At 38.5% G+C, this 25036-nt stretch overlaps 1 protein-coding gene across 1 annotated transcript in view; it reads left to right on the top strand.

The window, feature by feature from the left end:
• The window catches only part of oprl1 (opiate receptor-like 1), an 81936-nt gene that overhangs the window by 8094 nt on the left and 48806 nt on the right, over nucleotides 1-25036 (top strand). The window contains exon 3 of the mRNA XM_032560058.1: nucleotides 913-1126. Coding sequence (XP_032415949.1) covers nucleotides 939-1126 — 188 coding nt within the window. The 5' untranslated portion in view covers nucleotides 913-938. The remainder of the gene's footprint in view (nucleotides 1-912; nucleotides 1127-25036) is intronic.

Raw genomic sequence — 25036 nt, 5'->3', positions numbered from 1 at the left:
TCCTTTTGATGTATTGCTGATGCAGGCTGCATGCAGCGGTGTTGCAGTGTTTCCCATAGAATTAGATTGTTCTTGTGGCAGCAGCTGATGTCGGCGGTGGGAGGCGCGTGTGTGATCAGACAGAGCCTCACACACACCTGAATATGTGGCTCCTACTGTTTATAAAGTCTCCACGGTGAGAGCTTTATTTGCCTTAACAATATGTTCAGCTGCCTCCTGTTTACTACATAAATACCGATCCCACACAACCTGCAAATAGTCTTAGTTATTTAGAGTAACATTAACTAGAACAGTTGGTTGTCACCTTTAAGCTAGTGGACCACCAGCCTGCCTGTTAATTTTTCCAGATTATTGCAGAGAAATATGCCAATTCATGGAGTATATCTAAAATAATCAGAAAAAATGACCACTTGGAGCTGAAATACGTTGGCACTATGCTACATATTGTTCTTGGTGCTGATTGGCTGTACCCCAACCAAAAAAGGTAGACTGTAGATATTAGCTTCCATGACATCCGCTGTGTATGAAAGCATATTAACATATAAACATATATATGTTAATATGCTTTCATACACAGCTTTCATACATGCTCACACAGCAAAAACCAAATGGTTGTTGACAGTTGTGAATGTTCAGAGTGCAAAATGTCTCAAATTTGCTGCTTGGAAATTTGAACATCAACCAAAATTAAAAATATTTACCTGGCATTTAACAGAAACTGTTCAGTTATCAGTCAGTGAGGTAAGGAAAATATGAAATACACAGAGTATGTAAACATCTGGCCTCAATCATTGTTGTCAGAAGTTCTCAAAATTGGCATTGAAAAGCAGATCATCATAATTAAATCTTTCTTTGTGGCTTGCAGCATGCTAGCTGTGGCACTGACGTGTTTTTCCTGTCTCTGTTGTCCAGGAGCGCCGTCTTCATTTCATCCAGACATGGATTTCCTGGACCTGCGGTTCTTCAACAGCTCCTTTTTCAACGATAATTTCACCGATGACTTCAACAAGACAGAGACAGACGCCCTGCTGCCAGCGGGCTTCAGGGTCACCATCGTGGTGGTCTACATGATTGTCTGTGTCTTCGGCCTGGTGGGGAATTTCCTGGTCATGTACGTCATCATCAGGTGAGCCGAGAACGCTTTCTTCATTTTAGCAGGGTTTTTTTTTTTACAGTGATGCATGTCTAGCAGCTAAACCAAGCATGAAATGCAAACAGGCCACTTTTTTACCATTTCATTTCATGCTGGTAAGTATGTATCAGAAGCAGGTTAATTTCATTTTATAAATAAAAACTCTGTAATTAAATTGAAAAATCTTATTTAGCTTTTATTTTGTAGTGTGAAACTGAAACAACTGTAACAAAGCAAAACACCTTTTTTGTGAAACTTTTGTGTTTTGTTGTTATTTGGTGCCCAGAGGTAGAAACTTTTACTTGAGTAACTTTTTGAAAAATGTAATTTCACAAGACTGTCATCTTTACTTTTTCTAATGTTATTATGAAGATATTGCTACTTTCACTTAAGCATAATTTCTGCATAATCTACCAAATGTTAATAACTTCTCTAAATAAAGAACCATCATATTTAGCCAGAAGTACAAACACAACTACTGATATGTTAAAGTGAGACTTTAATCTATCTATCCTTCTATTTTTTTATTTAGAAAAACATATTGTTACTTTTTATTTGAGTAAAAAAGATACAGAAGTAATGTTTTTCTCACTGGAGTATAATTTTTGCTGCCTTGCTTCATCGACCCACTCTAACATGTCAGGTGTTTCCTCCAGGATTTCAGACAAACATTGTGGAGTTGTTGTAAGTTCGGTTTTCTGCAGCTTCTGTTTGTGTATGTCTATGATTATAATATTCTTCAGAAAAAGACTCATGTCAATACAATAGTTTGCAGAACTTTAGAAAAGGCAAATATTTGGTAGCTGGAGGCTTCTATGTTACGCAGCCAAAGCAAACCAACAGGAAGCTCTGACCATGCTTTAGAGCGGGATGCTTTAGCTTGGCAATAAAGTTCAGAAAAATGTGAGTTTTTGTCATATTCAGCCTTATACTTGTGAAATGTTCTATCAGGTTCAAACCAGGACTCAGGCTGGATACAATTATGCTTATTTTAAAGCTAAATGTTCTCTGTAAACTGTGAAAAACCACCCATAGCTTGTGGTGACCAAAATGTCAGTCAAAGTGTGTCACTCTGAAAGGTTTTGAGCTGTTTCCACATGACAACAAGCCTCATCACACAATGTCACCATCTGAGGATCCTACACTTAGCTTTCAATTCCTGCAAAGAGTCATTGATAAATATCTGAGTTCTCCGAACGACTTGTACAATGTTTCTTCACAAACTCGTTCAACAGGCTACTTCTTTGTTCCCCATCCCGATGTGCAGGATGCAGGATGAGTTGTCTGGTGCATTTGCCCTAAAGGTGAATGCAGCTGTGTCAGCTGGGAATCGCCTCCGCTCCCTCGTGACGCTCTGAAAGGATAAATAGGCATCGCTAATGGATGGATTGAAGAGATTTCTTCTCAGTCTCTCACTTTCTGTTGCTTCTTTCATATAAACAGTGTAATTGCTCAATCTGATTAAAAATCTGTGTCTAATTCGCTGGTGCCAGCTCTGTCAGGCAATAACATCACAATGTCCAGACAACAGTTTGGAAAAAGGACAAGAAGCATTTTTTATTTCTACCGACGCAAAGATTTCCAATTTTACCTGTCTTTTTTGAAGGTACCATTTATTAGTGATTAATATTCAATTGAATTTGATTCCACACAGTATTTCTGAATTATATTGAATCCAAAATTAGTATTGCTGTTCGGGCTGATAACTGATATTTACCAATACTATGTATACTGTATATATACAGTATATATACAGTATATATATATATATATATATATATATATATATATATATATATATATATATATATATTCATTTTTCTATGATTTCTTCTTACCTTTTCATCAACATGGAAAAAACGACCATATCACTGAATTCACCACCGCTTCTCTGCTTCAATTACGCTACCCACAATCCTTTGCTGCATCACTGTCACATGACCTACCTCTTCCATTTCCCCTCCAGAAACAAACAGCGACAAGATGGAAGTAAATATTGGTTGTCAATATTGGCCCAGTTTCAGTTTCATTTATTGAGTCGACACCGATATGTTAAAATATGACTAATGTACTGATACCGATGTTAGATAAACGGTCAAAAAAAAATATATATTATATCAGTTCATTCATTTAAGCTTGATTTGAAGGCTAAACTATAAACTATGTGACTCATAAACAGCTTCTTCCTTAGTGAAATTTTGAGTTTGATACTTGCTGGTTGAGTTAATGAATTTAGCCTTTTTTTAAAGCGTCCTCATTGAAGAAAGTCAAAGAAAAGACTAAAGGAAACTATACAAACAAATAAAGAACAACATTCAGTTAAGATAAATTGGATTCATCCTTTTTAAGCATATTGAAAGAAGCAACACTTAACCTACAATCTCATGTCCTTTGAAAGCAGAAATGCGTTCTTACTGACACAATGCTCTTCCTTTTTGAGAGAATTTGGTTAAATAACCTGCCAGTTACACCGCTGTGGAAGAAAAACTCTCTTTTGCATGCCAAGTGCAACTGAAATTTTTCTTTCCCCCGATATATACTTAAAGTTTTGTCTCTGGTGGTGTGCCTACATGAGGTAGAGAGAAAAACGAGCAAACAAAAGTCAGAGACAGAGCTGCGACGGTCACGTGTCGAATGTGAAACATTCGCCGACTGTGGGAGGCCAGAACGGTCGCAGGAGAGGAGAGCGCCACGAAGGCAGGAAGTCTTAGCAGTAGTTGAGAAACGGCTCATGCTGCTGCTTAACCTCAAACTGAGATGGAGATTTACCAAAACTAAAAAGCCAGAAACACGTCAGGTGGAGCTCCATGTCATAGGTACAGGCGATGGAGAGTCAAAGGAAAAGGAAAACAGGAGCAGTAAACGTCAGGGCAACAAAAACAAACTGGGATAAAACATTTCAGACAGAATATTGCAGCAAAATAAATAACTGGTCAGCTTTGGTTCGCAGTTGTAACTAAAGTGGAGATGCTGATCTTTAATTCCCCATCGTCTGGGGAAAAAAGCAAACAGTACAGCATGTAAACATTAGATACTGTCTGTCAAACACGGGGGAGGAGGGCTGATGCTGTGGGGTGGGACTGCAGCCTCAGCAGCAGGACATTTTGGAGTCAATCAGTCGACTCAAACATTGAACCAAATCCACAGCAGAATGGCTGGATGAGTAAAGAATGGCCCAGTCAAAGTCAAAATACTCATACATAGAAAATACTTGATTGTAATTTCTGGTGACAATCAGTTGAATTTAGGACGCAGTCCTTCTTTTACAGGTTGGCTTAGACTGCTTTTTTCATCGTGAAATCTCTACTTAAAAACTGCCTTTTGTGTGTACTCCGGTTTCATTGCCTGATAATAAAATCAGGCTTAGTATATACTCTTTTAAAAACATGTAAAGGCTAGAGATCATCTGATGTCGTCCTCTTTATAAACAAAAATCAATAAAAGTCACAGAGACGCAGCGCCGCTGGGAAGCCCCTGAGGGTGTGTTGTTTTGATTTCCCCAGCCTTCCATTGGCTCTTCCCCAGACAGCACTTTGCATGTTTCCACCGCTCAGTGGTGTCAGAATGAAAACAGAGGGAAAACAAGAGAGTGGTAACTTTCAGCGGGAGCATACCGCAGTGCAGATGTGTGTTTGAGTCAAATCAGGAGCCATAAGCAGGGATTCCAGAGCATCTGCTCATTGCTGCTTATACAAAAGTGAACACAGAAAATATAACAGCCTGGAAGGAGACGGTGGACAGCTGGGGCTTCAAGTTGTCTTCCAAACATGGCTTTTTCTTCTTCTTCTTAAGGGGGGAAAACGGCTGCCTGCTGGGGATCCTGTGAGAAAAATGGGCTCTGTTTCCATAACAACAGACAGGTTTTACAGTATAGAACATAGCCAGCCCAAAGAATCACAATAACATTCCCCCTCAGAGGGAAAACAACAGAGGAAGGAAGAAAGTGAAAGAAAGGAAGAAATCTCGCATGGTTTCACAGAAACATGCCTTGAAGGAACCGGCTCAAGTGGAAATTATGTTTCAAAATAAGTATGTTCAGAATCTCAAAGCTACCCTCTGATTGGAGGAGATTTCTAATAAAAAAACATCAATACATATAGGAGAGAAAAAGTAATGATGAACCTTTATTGATCTCAATTTGTGGGTTCAGGGTGAAATGGTGTACTAGGAAAATCAGCATCAAAATATTCACAAATATATAAAGAGTTTGTTTAAAAAAAGTAATTTATTCACAAAATCTTTAACATGGATAATAGATGGACAGATCACTTTATTTATCCCAAGGATTCAAGTATCCAGTAACCGATAAAAACATAAAAAAACACATGAGTGCAAGAGTAGGTTGAAAATATATTATAACTAAGACATTATCAAAGTAAGAGTTTGCTATTAAAATAACTGACTATAGTAGCTAACATTTAAATGTGATAAATATTGCAGATGAAAACAAGCATAAGCAGTTTTCACCTGCTCGCTTATATACCATATGAAGTTTTTTTTAATATTATTTTTATTAATAATATGTATCTGACTAATATTCATGATGATGGCTGAATCATGTCCATTTTTTGTCTTCTGAACCTGTTACAATAGTAAATCATGGTATGAATGTTGGGCTAAACATTAGCCTTCAGATATATAAGCAACCGTTGCAGCTAAGACTGTAATGGAGGAAACAAAATGGCGAGGCACATTTTTAAAGTTTAAATCAATTAAAATCATCGACAGAAAACAAAATCTGAGCTCACAAAGACTGTGTAACATGTTGATTTATGACTAATTCTGACTAATGTTTGTGAGTAAAGGAGTGAAGAAAGAATGAACATGAAGACAAAAGTGACAAGTGAACAGAAAACATGTGAGTCAGTTAGAAGATTTCCATCAGGAGTTACAGTAAATTTCCTTCATGCAGATCGGTTCTCTCATCTACCGCTGTTGTAATCTTTGGAAAACATAAAAACCAAACAAGAAAAAACAAGTGAAAGTGAAGATTTGATTTATTTGAGGTATTTCTGTAACTTGGAGGACATACGGTACATTTAGCTGGGAGGCTTTAGATTCCTGTAGAGCAAAGTTTGAACACCTGCTGAAGAAATGATTCGGTTTTCTTAAACAGACTGACATCTTTTTCCACAACAACAAGCATCGAATTCCGATGCGAACCAAAACAAAAGGAGGAGGTGGACTACAGTGCAGGGCATTCTGGGTAGTTATAACCAAAACAAAAGCAGGAGTCTAGCACTAGCAGGAGAAATGGCGCGTGGCAAAAGAGAAATCCTACAACTGGTAAAATCTAACACTTGCAGCTTTGTTTACATTTCATGACTTCTTCAGAGATTTTTGTGTAATTTTGTTCAGTGATTCTTGGTGCAGCGCCTCCACAGGCGAGGAGGGTAATAGGCTTTTCTAAAGGACTTCTTGGGTTTGACTCAGAGCAGCGTGAAAAGGTAACAAATGTTGGACCTTTGGTCCCAAATCAAACTGAATCTACTGGGCTATCATTCAGCTGGAGGTTGTTACCTAATTGCTTAGTTAAATCCAGGTGGCAACTTCTCTTTTGGCCAGGAAGAGCATATTTAAATTAGTCTCCATTTTATGGATGGAGCAAAGATTAAATTATTTGTAGAGCATTAAGGATTTGTGCAGTAAATTTAAAGCACCGCCTAACATCTCAGAAAGATGATGTCAGGCAGTCCAAATGTTTCAAAGGAAACAAACAAGAAGATTTACTTGTGGGTTGAGGAGCCTTTTAAGAAACTAATGGAAGGAGAAGCAAACAAGCTAAGTGAAAAGATTCATCTCTCAGTAGCATGAAAACGTTTGGTGCTGTTTGACTTTAGCTTGTCAAACAGCAACAGAAATGGATTCCGTTTCTTTGGAGTCGTAGCTGTGAGCATATGATTAAATTACCAGGATAAACATTAGCCAGGGTAGCACCTCTTAAACAAATGACAATTCCCAGAATGGAATTAACAGCAGCAGTGGTTGCAGTCAAAGTGGATCGGATGCTGACAGAAGAACTTCAACTACCACTGAAGAAATCAGTCTTCTGGACCGACAGTACCACAGTACTGAGCTACATTGAAAATGACAGCATTCGCTTCAAAACGTTTGTGGCAAACCGGATCTCTTTGATCAGGGAACTGACAGACCGATCTCAGTGGAAATATGTGAGCAGTTCACAAAATCCAGCGGATCTGGCATCAAGAGGTTTGAAAATTGAAAGCTTCATCAAAAGTGTAAGTTGGTTTCAAGGACCAAGTTTCCTGTTAAATGAAGAGCATTGGCCAAAACAACCTAAACATTCTAGGCTAATGGAACAGAATGAAGTAAGAACAACAGTTGCAACGACGTGTGCAAAACCATGGAAAAACGATGAGACAATGAGTCGACTTATCGAGCATTATTCCAGCTGGCATAAGCTCAAAAAGGCCGTTGCCTGGATTTTGCGCCTGAAAGAGACTCTGAGATACCTGAGTAAAAAGAGAAAAGAAACTGTACTAAAGGTGCAGCAATCTGAAAAAGATCCAGAGAAAGTTGAGATTTTAGTTGAACAACAGATGATCACATTTAAAAGAAAGTTGGAAAAGAAAATGCTCACTGTTGAAGATTTGTCCAAAGCTGAAACAGAGTTGATCAAGTTCAGTCAAAGACAAACTTGTGCAGTTGAAATCAGAACTTTGGAGCATGGAAGTGCACAGGTGGGCAGAACCAGTTCAACCTCCAGATTAGATCCATACCTACAAGATGGTGTTTTGAGAGTAGGGGGACGTCTGAATAGATTGAAAATGCCAGAAGAGACCAAGCATCCTGCCATTCTGCATAGACATCACAGAATAGCCAACCTCATTCTGCATCATATTCACCAAGTGACAGGACATGGTGGCAGAAATCATGTTTTGGCCAGAATGCGACAAAAATATTGGATACCAGCAGCCAATACAGCTGTTAGAAAGGTAATCTCGGAGTGCAACCTCTGCAGAAGACTGCATGCAAAACCAGGGCAACAAAAAATGGCAGATCTGCCACCCGACCGTCTGCTTCCTGATAAACCACCTTTTACCAACACAGGTGTGGATTATTTTGGTCCTTTTGAGGTCAAAAGAGGGCGTGTCAAGGTCAAACGTTATGGAGTGCTTTTCACATGTCTAACTGTCAGAGCTGTACATATTGAAGTTGCTCAGTCACTTGATACAGATTCATGTATTAACGCTCTGCGTCGTTTTCAAAGCAGAAGAGGACAAGTTTCCCTCATTCGCTCTGACAATGGAACAAATTTTGTTGGAGCAGAGAGAGAGTTAAGGGAGGCATTGAAAGAGCTGGACCACTCTCGCATTAATGACGCCATGATGCAAAAGGGAGTGCAGTGGATTTTCAATTCACCTGCTGCGTCTCATCATGGAGGAGTCTGGGAATGTCAGATACGTACTGTTAGAAAAGTCATAAGTTCCGTTGTTAAGCAACAGATACTGGATGATGAAGGACTGCAGACTCTTTTATGTGAAGTTGAGAGTATCATCAATGGAAGACCCTTAACCATGAACACAGACGATCCTAATGATCTCGAGCCTCTTACGCCAAACCATCTGCTTCTGCTGAAGGGACAACCTACCTTTTCTCCTGGTACGTTTATCAAGGAGGATGTCTATTCTCGCCGTCGATGGAGACAAGTCCAGTATATGGCGGATTTGTTCTGGCGAAGATGGTCACAGGAGTACCTGCCTCTATTGCAGGAACGACAAAAATGGCTCGGCCTAAAACGAAACTTCAAGGTCGGAGATGTCGTACTAGTCGCTGATTCATCCTCTCAGAGACATTCCTGGATGTTGGGTAGAATCGTCAACGTCATGCCAGACTCCAAAGGAACGGTTCGGAGCGCAGAAGTCAAGACGAAGACAAGCATCATCCAAAGGCCGATTACAAAATTGTGCTTATTGCAAGGAGAATGAAACAATAGAGAATTTATTAAAAGATTGTTTTTTGTAACCAAGTAAAAAAAACAACAACTAGGTTTTTGTTACGATATTTGACTGTTTATGGCTCCATTTTAAGTTGAGTTTGTAATTGATATGCTAATACATAGTCAATTAGGGGCCAGAAAATGTAGGAGCCATATATACATTTTTGGAGCTTAATACAAAATGTTATTTGTGTTTATGTGTATTTACTCTGTTATTTGAAAAAGATAAGCGTCTTAATTGTATTGTCTTTGAGCTTATGACATGGTGCCTTTTGATTGGTTAGTGACTAATTAGTTTATCCAAGACGAAAGTACTAGCTCTTTGTAGAAGTCTGGCACCTGGAGAGTAACACAGTCTTTTGACCGTCACTTTCTATTTGTTTTGAATCTGTTTGTTATTTTTATGTTCTTTTAAGTTAAGTAAAGACTGAAAGATGACCGTCGGATTCAAGACCTCTTTTTTCTAGAAGAAACGTGTCGCGTATGAAAGAGCTTTAAGGGGCTAGACTAGTGAGAGCTTGCCGCACTTACAGTTACAGTTTAAATACTGTTTTATAGTAACGTTTTACAGTTTAGACAAAATGAAATAACAATAACTGTAAACTTTAGGGTTCCAGTATACACATGTTCTGGTTTTTACCAAAATAATTTAAATCTGACTTTGTTCAAAAACACACCACAGACCTAATCTGATATGTTTAATTCTCCCTCCTCTTTTCTCACATAAACTCTATTTTATTTCAGCCAATTTCTCAACAAAACCAACCTCATTTACATATTCTCTTACTTTCACTGTCACAGAGAAAACTGTCATAGTTTTAAAATGAAAATTGGCCCATTAAGACTATGTTAGTAATTGTAGCCACTTTTAGACCATTAGATTTGAGTTGCAATTTACTACTAAAAATAATAAAAATCCTGATCCTGCTTTAGCACGTCAACCCACAAAATACTCCATCATTTTAATGGACTACAAACTAGACCAAAACTATGTGGTAAGATTTAGATTTCTTTCAGCTTCATTCCTCTGGTCGTCTCTCCTGTTCACCTGCAGACTGCAGCTGGATTCTAACGGAGCAGAAACTCACCTTTAGAAATCTACCTTAATGTGCATCAGTGCACACAATGAAAACCTTCTTTGCACTATCACAGAAGCCAACATCTAGTCTTCCTTATTTCCAATCAGCTCTATGGAGAAAAAATGATGCTACTGGATTGGCTGCTTTGGCAACGCCAGCCAATAGCATCCCAAGCTGCATTCTCCTTAAATATTAGATATGCTTTACAAAAAGACCCATAAATAGGCTAATTTTCTGAAAATAATTTGGACTTGTGTTAAACAGAAAAATCTGTGAATGTTGATCCAAAGATAGGTGGGGGTCTACTGTATTGTGACAATCAGATATTCTCTAAAATCTTACAAATGTGTTGAACTTTTTCATACTTGACACTGAAGAAGTCCAAATGGAAATGTTTAAAAGCACTCTGTAATTAACATTCAGATTCCTGCTTACACACCAAATGCTTCCTTTTCTGGAATATTACTTATTGATTTTTTAAAATCAAAATTACCCAGAAATCCACCTTTAGCAGTGTTGTGTATGATGTTGTTTACTGTTGGAGAGGAGATGAAAGGCCAGCTTCAGCTACCAGCAGGACCAGATTTTGCATGATGATTTTCCAGGCTCTTAATAACTGATGCAATTAAAGCCAGCCTCTTTTATAGCCTGGTGCGGCCGCGTGTGCAGCCATTGCAGCCGGTATTTTTGGGATTATTCCTCTCTCAGTCCTTTCTGTTGTTTCGTGTCTGAATACAAAGAAGACATTTCTAGTTTGGCTTAGAGCCGAGGAAACAACTGGAAAGGTAATCAGGCACAGATGGTTTGACAAAAAGCTGCAACAGTTACAAAAAAGATTTAAAACGTGTTCATGTCTGCTTTGACCTTTCGTTAGCCTGCTCTTCAGAGGTCCATGTGTTCTTCATTCATGTTGATTAGCAGCTGTTGTTCCTTTTAATTAGGAAAAAAAAGATGGTTTAATATCCTTATAATACAATTTATTGTCCTGAATCTGCAGCTCTTTCTTTTTAACGGCACACAGGAGTGTCATTATCGCTCCTTTGATGGAATCTGTTTACTCATCAGTTGCTCCTTCATGCATCTCAAAGCTTAATCCTAATGCGAGCCGCATCTCACTCCTGATATCCTGCCTGACTAGTGATGCACTAGTCAAGAAAGGGAACACTGAGATGTTTTATCTGCTGAGTTATACCTGAGTTTTGGAAAAAGTGGGGATTGACTGCAGGTGACACTTCTGAAACTTCTGACACCATATTAGGGCCATTGTAGATTAAAAAAAAGAAGAAATAAAAGGTGTACATTTTTGCCAAAAATTCAGAAATTTTGAGATTGATCTAAGAAATTAGATCAAAATTTCTGACAAAACTTTTGATGTTTGTAGCTCTGAAAATTTCCAAAAGTTGAAAAGTTTTGATCTTTGAAACTTTGAAATTTCCTTGTTTTTTCAGAAAATTTCTAACATTAATCTAAAAATTTATGAGTTTTTTGGTAGACATTTACTATTTTTCTAACTACAATGGCCCTTACACACTGTTGTAGCAATTGGGTGCGATATGTTTTAAGTAGAGCTGCACCAATTGCAGTTTTTTGGTCGATCGCCGATTACCGAGCTTTAAAAAGCCTGACCTGCTGACTCCAATTTTGGCTGATTCCATTTTTTTTCTCTGAAATATCACTAAATATAACATGAAAGCCACTGAGTGGACAGCAGTGGGGTGATTGTTAACTACAAATATGACCTGGTGGCCTGCCCTTCAGACAAACTTCTCCTATGGGAGAGCAGAAGAGGTCAGTGGTTGATCTTTAGGCCTTTGCGCAGGTAGATATGATTGGCGGATAAGATTGGCATCATATTTAAGTATAGGCTGATCCCAAATTAAGGAAATTATTTTTGTTTTAAGATGATGAATAAATGGTGGATTTTTCTTCTAACTCCCAGGACTCAGTAGAGGGTCCTGACAAAACCACACAGGAGGAGTCACAGAGACAGAAGGGTTAATGTGATTTCGTGTTGATTTTGTTGTCTAATTTAGTTTGATGTTGTGTGTGATTTTGTGTCCCCCTTCTTGTTTTATTAGTAATCTGATAAGTATAACAAACACTGATTACTGCATTTGTTCCATGACTATTATGATTATGTGAAAATCTAAACTGAAAAGCAAATCGTTTCATCTCATTTGTGACCATTAAAACTGTAGAGGATGCATGTTTCTGCAGACGATTCTATCTGCACCTGCTCATAAGCTAGCCACATCATGCATGTGCGTGTGTGTGCGTGTGTGGTGTGTGTGCACATACATGCTACAGGGTAATGACTGCGTCTTCCTCCTTGCTAATGACCACGGTGAATTATGGGGCCATTTGCTATGAACTGCAAATGAATCCTTCCCTACTGAGAGCAGAGAATCAGACTGTGTGTGTGCGTGTGGGGGGTGTGTGTGTGTGTGTGTGTGTGTGTGGGGGTGCGTGTGTGTGTGTTTGTTTGTGTGGGGACAACAATTATAGCTGGTTGTCACATGACTTCCCTATTTCTATAAAACAGACACATAGACTAATTTGCATACATTAAGGGGATGCATACTCTTCATCCCTGCAGCTCTCTGCTCTGAGTCTGACTTTTCTAAAAAATAGTCTGGAATCAGTCCTAATATTAACAGTCAAAAATAAAAATATCAAAAATGTTTGAACACAACTGAGTAAAATGTTTGTGTCAAAGGAAGGGCTATACAAAATCTTAAAATGTATACTTTTTAATCCTTAGAAAGTCCATCCTCCTTGGATGAACAACATGACTTTGTTTGGTTAAATTGGCACAGAAGGATTCCTCCGCCATTTTGGAAGAATGGAAATATTTTGGGTTCCCAGCAGTCAAACACAGAAACAGAGAAACAACCTGTTATGATGCGTCTGTTGACAGAAGAGACTAACTGATGGCTGCCTTACTCACCTGACAGATGCTTTGGATGCAGAACTTTCAACATGACTAAACAGCTAATATGTGTCCAAAGCGAAAGTAACGCTCCAGAACAGCAGCAGCAAACGCACCATCTGTGAACCTCCACAGGAGGCCTTAGTGTTCACTCTTCAGCTCCTACAACTGGAATGTTACACACAAGCACCATGGCCAGGCATGTTAAACCAGGCTGGTTTCATTCCAGGCATTAAAAATAAAAATGTTTCTGTGAAGTCGGTACAAGACGCTAGCAGTAATGGTGAATAAGTTCTGCTGGAAGGCATTGTTTTCAGACATCGCCTGTGGCCTTTATGTTTCGCTGTTCAGCTGCAGGGGTTTGCTGCTCTGTGCTTACAGGTTGCTGATTGGCTGGTCCAGCTGTGTCGTTGTCATCACAACCGTGTGCATATGTTAGAATTTGCAGTAGAGTCCCTAAAGACCGAGAGTCGGGAGTTTTGCCGGAGACCAAACACAGCATGTGGATTTGTTTTTGTTTTGTTTTTCTTTTCTGAGGCCTAATTATGTTAAACAGAGTTCAACACACTTCTGCTTCCAGGGATAGAGCGGAGTTAGATTAACATTTCTACTTTTGTTTTTGTGAAGCTAATGGCTTCCACAGAAAATGCAGCTTAGTCCAATCCAGGAGCACCAGTTCATTTTCCTTGTTGCTGATTGGCTGTAAGTCCAGAACCGTGTTCGTCTTTGCAGTAGTTCTAAGGCAGTTTGCACTGTGTGGATTAATGCTCCTCAAAGGGGCGGTGTGATGTAAAATGGATGTTTTTTTTATTTTGTTATTTTTTAGCTTTGCATCATGTTATAATGTAATTCCCTCATCAGAAACATACCTGGAGTGTTGCCTTGATTCCTTCATAGATGTTTGAGAAATCCTTTAATCTCCATGGCAACCATTCAGCTGTGTAAAACACATGGGTGGGCATAGCTCCGCCTTCCCGAATAAAGGTGGACCTCAGAGCAACCAGGCCCGGCGGCGTTGGGGGGCATTGGGGGGCATTGCCCGGCCACAGAGTCAGCCGTTCCTGGACTGGAAGCTGTTTGTTGTTTTTACCTTAGAATTACCAACTTTCTGTTATTCCTATATCAATTTGATACAGTAGGGGCTTTGGCACTTCCCATATCTGTGTCCTCTGTCACTGTTTTTAGCAGTTAAAACTGTTTAATCCGTTGTTAACATGTCGTAACCTATTTTTCCGAGCCGCCTTTAAACGCAACATGAGCTCTACGACGGAGACCTGCTGCTGCTGGGCAGAGCTGCTCAGGTGTGTTAGAATCATGGCAGCAAACCAGCAAAATGCAAAGAACTTGGCACAGTTTTCCCCCCAAACTAACCGACTGAGTCGAGTGATGCGGTTGGATGCAGGTAATGTTACCTAAAAGATGACTAGCTAATAACAATACAGCACCTTAAGCTTGTTAACAAGTAGCCTGTAGACTATTGATGTTGTTGTCTACGTTCAGCTACGTAGATTCATTTTGCCCCCCAAAATAAGTCTATGCCCCCCTGTTAAACTCATGTGGAGCTGGCGTTGAGAGCAGCCCTACCCCACTCAGCTCCTTCAGACTAGCCAGCAGCAATTAGCAAACGCCTGGTAGAACTGCACATCATTAAATGAGCTGCTTCTCAGCATAGCGCTGGTATAAACGTTGTTAAAGGGTTAACAGAGGAGCGATGTGACGACTTCCTGAAGGCGGAGTTTCAGAAAGAGCAGAAGTTTTTAAAGCGACAGAGGCGCAATTTCATGGCGTTAAATTACAAAGTCAAATTTCTTTCAAGTCCTATTTGATATGACAACTGAAGTTAACATAGTTACTTGATTGTGCTGTAAAATAATAACTCCCCGTTAAGGTATATTTGATGTTTGAACTATTAAAGTAGGACGTTATTAGCATTTTAAGGAGATGATCAAGTATTAGCAGAACCACAGCCACAATGGTGTAATTGTACCGCAGTCCAGTTGGACTCAACTAAAGGAGCATTCCACATTTATTAGCCAGTCGCCATTAAAAGACAAACTGAAAAAGTTGCCTTGTAGTATTATTTTTCTGTCGACTGCATAGGACTTGAAACTGACATAGTATTACTATGTGAAAAATGTGCTTTGGAAAAACTAAAGGATCATAATGGAGGAGGCCACTTCTGAGTTACTAACACTACACACACTTGACAACATGCAGAGCGTCATTAGTTTAGCTGAAGGAAACACCAATCTGACAGAAAGCATAAAAATCCAACTGTAAGCCTAATATACTCTACCAGATTTATTACATGAAAATTTCCAGCCATAACTTAAATAATTTTGTTGTGATCACCTTCTACCGCTCCAGATCTTCCCTGAAATTATTCAGTCGCAAACGTAGAGGCCATAGAATCGTCTCTTTAAAGTGAATTACTAAAGAGTGTGCTGCAAAAGTCCAAATTTTATAAAAGGTGATACAAGAGGGGAATAAGAAGCTTTCATGGCTTCATTGACATGGCTGGAGCCCTTTACTTGTTTTGCTCCTTTAGGTCATCTGCTGTAATTTCTGTAGATTCTTGGAGAGAGTCCCTGCGGACATTTAAAGCCACAGAATCGGTTTTCCCTCCACAGCAGAGCACCAGTCCCTCAGCCGCCCTGCAGTTTCAGCTTGATAGTGATTGATTGATGGTCTTTCTCTTTCATGATTGCAGTTTTTCTTTTCTTTAAGGGTCATGAAGCTGCGTGAGTCAAAACTGTTACCCTCAAGGGACAAGCAGGAAGTAGATGGGGGATTTTTCAGGAGCGCGGCGATGAAACTGACACAGCTTTAGTTGTTCTTTGATCCCTTCTGTCAGTGTGTGTCATTTACAGGTTGATATATTTATAATCTTTAAAGATTTTTACAAATATGGTTCTTAATGGTGGACTGCACAGTGGTACAGCAGGTAGCATTGTTGCCTTGGTCTTTCTGCATGGAGTTTGCATGTTCTCCCTGTGCATAGTGGGCTCTCTCTGGTTACTCTTGCTTCCTCCCACAGTCCAAAAACATGACTGTCAGGTTAATTGGTCTCTCTAAATTCTCTCCCTAGGTGTGAGTGTGTGTGTGGATGGTTGTTTGTCTTGTCTGTCTCTGTGTTGCCCTGCGACAGACTGGCGACCTGTCCAGGGTGACCCCGCTTCCTACCCCAAATGTTTTGCTGGAGATGGGCATCAGCACCCCTCCTGACCCCACTAGGGACAAGGGTGTAAAGAAAATGGATGGATGGATGGATGGATGGATGGATGGATGGATGGATGGATGGATGGATGGATGGATGGATGGATGGATGGATGGATGGATGGATGGATGGATGGATCTTAATGGTGAGACAGACAGGCCAAAAAGAAACGTGGAGAAAAAATCTGAGCAGCAATCTACGACACAGATTTAAAAGTTTCTCTCACCTGTTTTACAAAGTTGAAAGGGCAACAATTAAAGTCTCTGTCTGTAAGTCTGTGAGTCATTCTTCCTAAAAAAGACTCCAAGTTGTAATTTCAGTAAGTGATGTTTCTGCTAAGTGTAAAGCTGGGGTAACTAAAAGCATGCAACCCTTTTTAAAAATTGTTTTTATAAAGCTGAAGAGATGTGAGACTTCCTGAGCTACTGGCTTTCTCCTCTGGAATTTGCTAACATTTGGTTTCATCCTGCATCATCCATCATCGTGAGTCATTCTCCCGACAGGCTGAGGCTCTTACAGTTTTTAGTCTTACAGTTTTAGTTTTACTCTAAAGTTTATAGAAGTAATCTTTTTAAATAAGCTAGTGATGGGACTCCTATCACTGATTGATGCTATTTTATCCGTTCAGCTTTCAAGTGCTTCAGTGTTTTTCTGAACAAATCTTTCAGAAATGTGGACTGTGAACTCAGTGACCAGTTCCTAACTGGTTACCCGTCTGTGTTTCCCAGTGGTCTGATGAGGCTGATGGGTGAATATTGAGGACTCTGCATTGTCTCTGCTGCATATCCTTTTTCTATTCTGTATGGATTCTCTCCTTTTGTCCAACATTGAAGGAGACTGAATTATTCTGATTACAACTGCACCAGTGTAGTGAACCTGCGTCAATGCCAACCAGCTAACAGAAAGCAGAAGAAAAGGAAGGAGAGATCAGATGGAGGGGAGGAAAATGAGCAGGACAAGCTAATTTCTTTTTTTGTCCCTCATTATCTGCTGCAGCTTTGATCTTTGCTGTCATTTTTTCTCGGCATGTCGGCGCTTCCTCTTTGTTTTGCTCCATCCAGTCTCACTCTTTGTAAATAAGTTAATGAGTTCTCTGGATCTTCTGATCTGCACACAAATTTGTGTTGACTTTCATTAAATGTGAAAAGCATATGACTGTGGAACGCCAAGCGAATGAAATACAAGGTAAAACAATAATTTATCACAATATTCAAATGCAGCATTAAAAAAGCAAAGATTGAATACATGTTAATTACATTGGTGTCATGCATTCATTTTCTCTATCTATATACATACTGTGGCTGAAACGATTTTCCAGATTAATTGTGATGACTCTATTTTAGTAATCTAGTAACTCTTGACTGGAGTATACTGTAAACTAAATAAAAGCCATTTTCTGAAAGAATAACACAGTCTGAGCAGTAATTAAGCCAAACCTGTGAAAAAAACATATACAATTTGCGTGAAAAACCTTTTTTCTCTGTAAATATTTATACCTAGAACTCCTTGAGTCACATTTTTAGCTTCATCTGGTTCAAATTCTGTAAAAACAATTCTATTAAGCATCTTTTACTAGAAAAATCACATATTTAACAGATTAGTACAGTGTATATATATATATATATATATATATATATGTATATACTGTATATATACAGTATGTATATTTATTACAGTATTTTAGCTGCAGATGTATCCTTTGCTACAAATGATCAAGCGTCCATTAAAAAATGCTAGTGTTGCACTTAAAAATGAGTGCTTATTTGCTTGTTTTTTTTAGTTTAATTTTTTAATGTATTTCTAATATTGTGTAAAAAAAATTGATTAAATAAATAAAAAAATCTGAAGAATATGAGTTATTTTATCAGAATAATTGATTAATCATCTAAAGAATCGATAGAATAACATGCTACAAACGTGAAGTGCTGTGAATACTTTCTGGTTGGACTGTAGTTTCTAATTTTACATGGTCAGCGACACCATAATATGAATAATTTTTAATAATGTCAAAAAAAACCCAGATGATAACCCAACGGTGGTAGCTGTGTCGGTGCATTTCATTAACAAGCAGCTTGAAAATAGTCGCGGTGAAAACGCAGTCAGGCTTGTTTCAGCTGGATCTTGAGAGACACAAAGAGAGGACTTCAATGACAAGTGTGAGGTGAAACAAATCGAAACTGGAGAAGAGCAGAAAGACACCATCAGATTTAATAAGACAGAAGTGTTTGAAGAACTGGAGCCAATAGCAGATCTGAGAGGGGGGAGGAGATTGAGGAAGATAAGTGGATTTTGAACTACTCACATAATTGGGTACTTGTTGGTGTTAGCAGGCGGGAGACGGGTTAAACTCTGCAACAGCTTCTGCTTCAGAAATCTGTTATCTTCTGATTCAGAGAGAGACTGATGGCAAATCAACAGAGAAGGACAGAGCAAGAGAGAAATGTAGTGAAGATATTTTTTCCAAGCTAGCTGTTAGCCATTTCCCATGGCTGTATAACCATAGTAACCCAGAATAATTAAATCAAAGATTCTCTTTAAAGGAGCGTTTCTTAATTATTTTCCGTAATGTCCTCCCTGGGGGTATATATATATATATATATATATATTTTTTTTTTTTTTTTTGTACCTCCCTGCCCCTGTGAATTGAAATGCTATTGAGAATTTGATATTTAATAATTTATCTGCACCACTCACTGGCAGCAGACTAATAAAATGAGCTGCAACAACAACTTAAATTTGTTGTTGCAGCTCATTTTAGTGTTTTAAGTCCTGAAACAATGCTGTAGGACTTTAACTGACTGTTAAAACAACCATAAATTTGCTGACTTAATATTAAAAAAATAATTCTCATAATACTGACTTTCTCCCAGTAGTATTGTGTATTTATTCTGCTAATAGTAATACAATTCTGATAATATAACTTTGTTCTTATAATTTCTGACTTAAACATCCAGTTAAACATGGATAAAACATTTGTAAAGTCCTCCTGCTGTTGTGCCTCCCACTATTTGATAAATGCTGCATATTTAACTAGCGACTCTGTGGGGAACAGAATGAAGTGAAAGCTGAGCCCATGTTTGATGGCAAATTAAAATATTGTGACATCAATTATCTGGCAAATAGATATGTTTGTTTCTGCAAAGCTCATCTGTAACAATGATACTGAATCGCTCTATGTAGCAAGCATGCAAATCATTCTGAATTAAACATAAACCTCTATAGATTTATACAACATGAAGCCTGATGAGGACACACTTCACTGCAACAGAATTTGAATTTGCTTAAGAATATTAGGACTGTCAACCAGCAATTAAAGTACAGTTGGAGTCATCTGAAGAATGCAGCATATTTATTGTCATTCAACATAACATGTGCACTGTTTTTGTATTTAAGGTGTTGTTCTGCAAGGATTATTCAATATGGTGCAAATTCTTTAATATGGAGGAATATATAAGCAGACAAACCAGTGAATTAACGTCTATTCTACAAATATTTCATTGTTTTATTCATTTGAAAATGTATTGCTTTGAGGTAATAAGTGAGTCAGTAACTGAGTCAGTTAGTCCTGAGTGCTTTAGCAGAAGACAGCTGGGCTGTAACTCTTGTTTTTTGAAGACATTTGTCCTTTAACAGGCTAATGAACTGCAGTCAGAACAATCACACCAAAACACTTGGACATGTGAGCTGATTTCTGTTATTGTTGAGGATACAAACAGCCATAACGATGGTGGGACAGTTGGTTTGGTCTCATGCTCCAAAGTGCTGAAAACCCACCTGAGGAGATGGATCGAGGCTGCAGAGCAGGTGTTAGAAAAATGAAATCAGATGTCATCTCCTCTGTTTGGTGTTGGGTTTTTATGCTTTATATAGATGAATTATTTTACTGGCATCTCTAACCCCCAGTCCAAAATGAGTATAATACTCTCTTAATGTCAGTTGGATTAACCATTGCACAGAAATAAAGCTAAAAACTGTTGAACAATGATATTATATAAAATCAACTTTTTGAGCTTTACATCATGTTTTGTTATTTCCTCATAAGAAACACACCTGAAGTTTTTCTTTGATTCTTTCATGCATGTTTGAGAAATCCTGTAATCTCCATGGCAACCATTCATCTTTGCAAAATGTCCCAGTGGACCTAGCTCCACCTTTGAGTCGCGGCTCCTCCTCCAAGCTTCCAAGCTTTTGCCTCACACAGGAGCTCTCTCCCAACTCAGCTCCTTCAGACTAGCCAGCAGTAAAATTAATTCATTAATTTTAGCAAACACCTGGTGGAACTGCACACCTGGTGAGCTCAATATGCAGCTGCTTCTCAGTGAAACGCTGGTAAAAACTTTATTAAAAGGTTAATAGAGGAGCCATGTTGTGATGACTCCCTGAAGGCAGAGTTTTACTGAAAGAGAGGAGCTTTTAGAGACACATAGGCCCAATTTCAAGGCAATACTATCAATGTCAATTGTTTTTAAGTCATATTTGATATTTACGGCAGTTTTATAACAACTGAACACAACATAATTACTTGATTGTGCTATTAAATGGCACTATGTGGCTGAAAAATACATATTACTGCTCCTTTAAGACACAATCCAAACAAGGAGGAAGAAAATGACAAAAAAAAAAACTATATGTAAAAAGAACGTCCCAGTTTTTTATGTTTACGCTTTCTATGTTTGCATAGACACAGAGGTAATACTATAAGAACAGTGGCAAAGTTTATGGAAAAGGTTAACGGGGTGAAGAAGTAAACAAGAAGTTGAACCAGAACGGCAGATTGAGCAGCAAAGAGAGATTAAATTGGAGAAGACAGGAGGCAGGGGAGGGGAAACATCAGGCAGAAAGAGGGGAGGGGCGAACTGAGCCAAGAAGATAAAAATGTGAGGATAGAGGGGCGATAAACAGATCAGAGCATGACCTCTCGATCTACGTGGAAACCCTCAGGAGGGTGAAGTGATGATTCACAGCCTCACAGGGAAACTGCAACAGGATTTAGTTGGAGGAGCAGAAATATGACGTGGTTGAAAATCTGAAAGACCAACAAGCAGGTTTTCTTTAGCACATCCTGTCCTCACCAGATAAAGGACTGGATTAGCATTGCTGTATTTTTAAAGCTAACATTTGACTCTCAGTTGGGTAAATTAGAAATGTTGCCGTAACATTTCACATAATTTCCATTGCTAACCATTAAACCCTGAAATGGTTTGCAGTTTATCACAAAATGGACCTGAAACTGTTGACAGTTTTTAGCTCTCAGATGATCCTGATTAGCGGCAGAGCCACAGGTCGCTGATCCGTTCCTGTCCTGCACCGGATTGTAATTAGATGGGCTTTGAATTTACCCATCGAGACACGGAGCACCATCAAAACCCTATCAAAACTAATTTCATGCATGATTACACCCATGCCCTGAGAACAATGGTTTGATGATAGGTATATGATGACTTGCAGGGGTTGTGAACTGAGCCAGGAGGTAGATGGTGACGCTGTGCTTTAGATGCAACGCAAGGGTGAAACGGCAAATGAAGAAAAAAAATAAATCACATGTCGAATATGTAATATAATAATAGACATATTATTGAAATTTATTAAGGCAAAATCAATAACTTGCTTCACATGTAAATATTTAGGGTTTGCACGATATTGCTATGAATGTGTGATCAAGTCACAGTTTTCAAACATCATTCATGTTTTAAAAATTCTATATTTATGAAGGAAGTATGTTTGTTCTTGAATTTGGTTTGTGAAACTTCAATACAAAATAATCCTCAAGGACAAGTAAAAAAAAAAGATTGCAGTTGCCACTTTAACTAAGCAAACTAAACAGACACACAACTTTTGTCTCAGTTCTGATATTAAACTTTTTCACTTTTTACTGTTTTAGGAATCTGGAAATTGTGACTGAATACCAACAAACTTGTTGAGGTCCACAAGGCTCTTCCCAAAATCTAATCTGATTTTATTTTATTAAACATTACACACAGAAGCGGTGTGTTTGAAGGTGTTACCTTACAAAAACATTGATAAACACCTCAATGCCATTCAAAATTGCAAAGCAACATCAGAATCAGCTGGGCTTTCTAAAATTGTTGTAAGGGGCATCAATCTAACTGTGTGTAAATTTCTGAATTTGAAGAAAGTGGTAAAAAACAAATGGAAATATTACTGGTTGCCTGAAACTGAACAGAATTTCTTTGATTTATCATCTATTTATTATTTTTAGTGCATTAATATTTAATTTCCACTTTCCAATTTTTGGGGGGGATTGAGTGTTGCTCTTCATAAGTCACTGAATGATGTCAAGCTACCTGAATTTGCTCATATCTACAATACAGCAGGATGGTTTCCATAACAACAAGTGAATTTAAGACTCCATAAACATCTGTACCAGGGCGTCAATAATTGACCGCTGTAACAAACAGAAAGCTGTTGTTGGAGTTTTCTATTCAGTTTAAAAATTCATTGAATAAACTAAAAACCTGCATGCAGCAGCAACACAACGCATCAGCAAACAAACGTTTTCACATTCCTGAGAAGGAAAATTGATAACATGAAGGTAAATATTCAATATTTGTATCTGAGATAAGGCAATACAGATATGAAACCTAACTTATCACATTCACCTTGATTTGAACTACTAGACTGTATAAAATAGTAACAATTATTAATTGTTTCACGTTCCAGGAACATTTTATTATCATTATTGTGTTCTTTTTTTAGAGGACATAAACATCTCAGTCATGAGCCATGAAGAATGATCTCAAAATGTTGCAACAGTATTCCCTGAGGGGGCAAGGACTTAAGCAGTCAGAGTACACTGTGTCTATATCAACAGCCTTGATGGAAAGCCAGGACCTTCTGCTTGCCCCTGGCTCACAAACATCCTGGCTGCAAGCACAAGTTGAAAGGTTTTGTATTAATGCACAATATTTGCCAGCAGACGTAAGTCAGCAATCACAAGGCCAGAGCGCTAATATCTCTGCAGTAGCTTTAAGTGAAGCTAGTCAGGGCATGAAAACGCCATCAAATAAGGAGATGCAAGCAAACCAAGCACACTTGCTGCCTTCGCACGCTCTTGTCTAGATTTATAGAAAAATCATTCATTATTTACGGGCAGCTGAGGGATGTTGTTGTACGCATTACTGCACCAACGTGTGGAAGAGAAGTGTAGCTGTGCAAGTAGAGTGTGTGTAGAGTGTGTGTGCTCAGCTGCAGAGGCAGGAACTGTGACAGAATGGCAGGTGAGGCTCTAATGAACACCTCATTCCCACGGCGCGGTCTCCGTCTCTATAATGTCCTCAGATCTCACTTCAAGGCGCTCTTTTCCGGGTAATGAGGGTCGTATTCCACACCCACTCCTCATGACAGAGAGTGCATATGTGAACCAGAGGGGACAGGAAGCCTTCATGCAGAGGTCTACGCAGCAACACCAGATTTGTAATCGAGCAGTTAAAGTCATTATTGCTCCTTTTGCTGCAGGTCTGTGTGTGTCAATGTGTTTTGAAGGTGAGGAGTCTACAGCGGTTTAGACTTTACCACTTATTAGGTGTGGGCCATTATGAGAGACGGTACAATAACCTTGGGAAAAAATATTACCATGTCATGTTTTTTTGATTTCAAAACACAAACCATAAATATTATTATAATCTAATTATATACAGATAATTACTGCATGCCCAGAAAGGCGCTGGCTTGTATTTTTTGTTGTGCTGACAAAATGACAAAAAGACATTTTGATTCTGAAAGAAAATGCAACTAATATTGGAAAATTTAAATACATAACCATTATTAGAATGAATGCAGTTTTTAGTGTTTTCAGTCAATCAGGTTTATTTGTATGACATATTTCAGCAACAATTTATGAAGTGCTTTACATCATAAAAACACAAAAACAAAAAGTCATTAAAACAACATACAGTGGACAGTTGAGAAACCAGTGACATTACATTTTGTCAAATACCATCATCAAAATTATCAGTACAAAATGTTGCTGAACTAATTTTTTTTGTCATTTTTAAACACAAGTCTTTGGTGCACAAGTTTGAATTCGTCACCAGAATTTCTCTTCTCCATCGTTTGCATCAGTTGCTGAGAAATCAAACGTTTTGGAGTTCTGAACAAATTCCTGGCGTAATTCTGGCTCCATACTGGTCCAGTGTTGGACTTGGTGATGTTTTTGGGGCGATGGTGGAAACGGTGGTAGGAGTTCACCCTGTAATCGGTGGGTTGCTGAATAAATGTAGTTTGAGGCGTTCTGGGCTCCTCTGGACTTGAAAAACAGCTACACAGGTACAAGCCGCTTACTATTTATCATGAACAGCGCTACCAATTGTTTACTGTCGCTACCTGCTTGAAAGAGAGAAGTTAATGCTGCAATCAATGACTCAGTGCAAAACTTCGTCAAATTAATTTGAATAATGGTCTGAACTTAGTTAATGCACTGTTTGATAACCAGGATCAATTGGAATTTGAGTATGACTGAATTGAAATTACTTTGTTTTTTTAGCAAAGTACCTTGAGATGAAGTGTCATTAAATGGCGATAAACATGTAAACTGAACTGAATTTTATTATTTCCACATTTCTTCTTATTATGATACCTTGACTTTGTAGGATTCATGTGTTAGTTCACAATATTTGTTAAAACCTTCCCAACTGTGAAGTACAGAAATTGAATTACAATTACAAATTACATGAGAAACTTGGGCAACTTTGAGGAAAGT

Source organism: Xiphophorus hellerii, chromosome 1 (assembly GCF_003331165.1).
Source record: "Xiphophorus hellerii strain 12219 chromosome 1, Xiphophorus_hellerii-4.1, whole genome shotgun sequence".
NCBI classification, from domain to species: domain Eukaryota; kingdom Metazoa; phylum Chordata; class Actinopteri; order Cyprinodontiformes; family Poeciliidae; genus Xiphophorus; species Xiphophorus hellerii.
The sequence above is the reverse complement of the archived record's forward strand: the minus strand, read 5'-3'. Positions and strand labels throughout refer to the sequence as shown.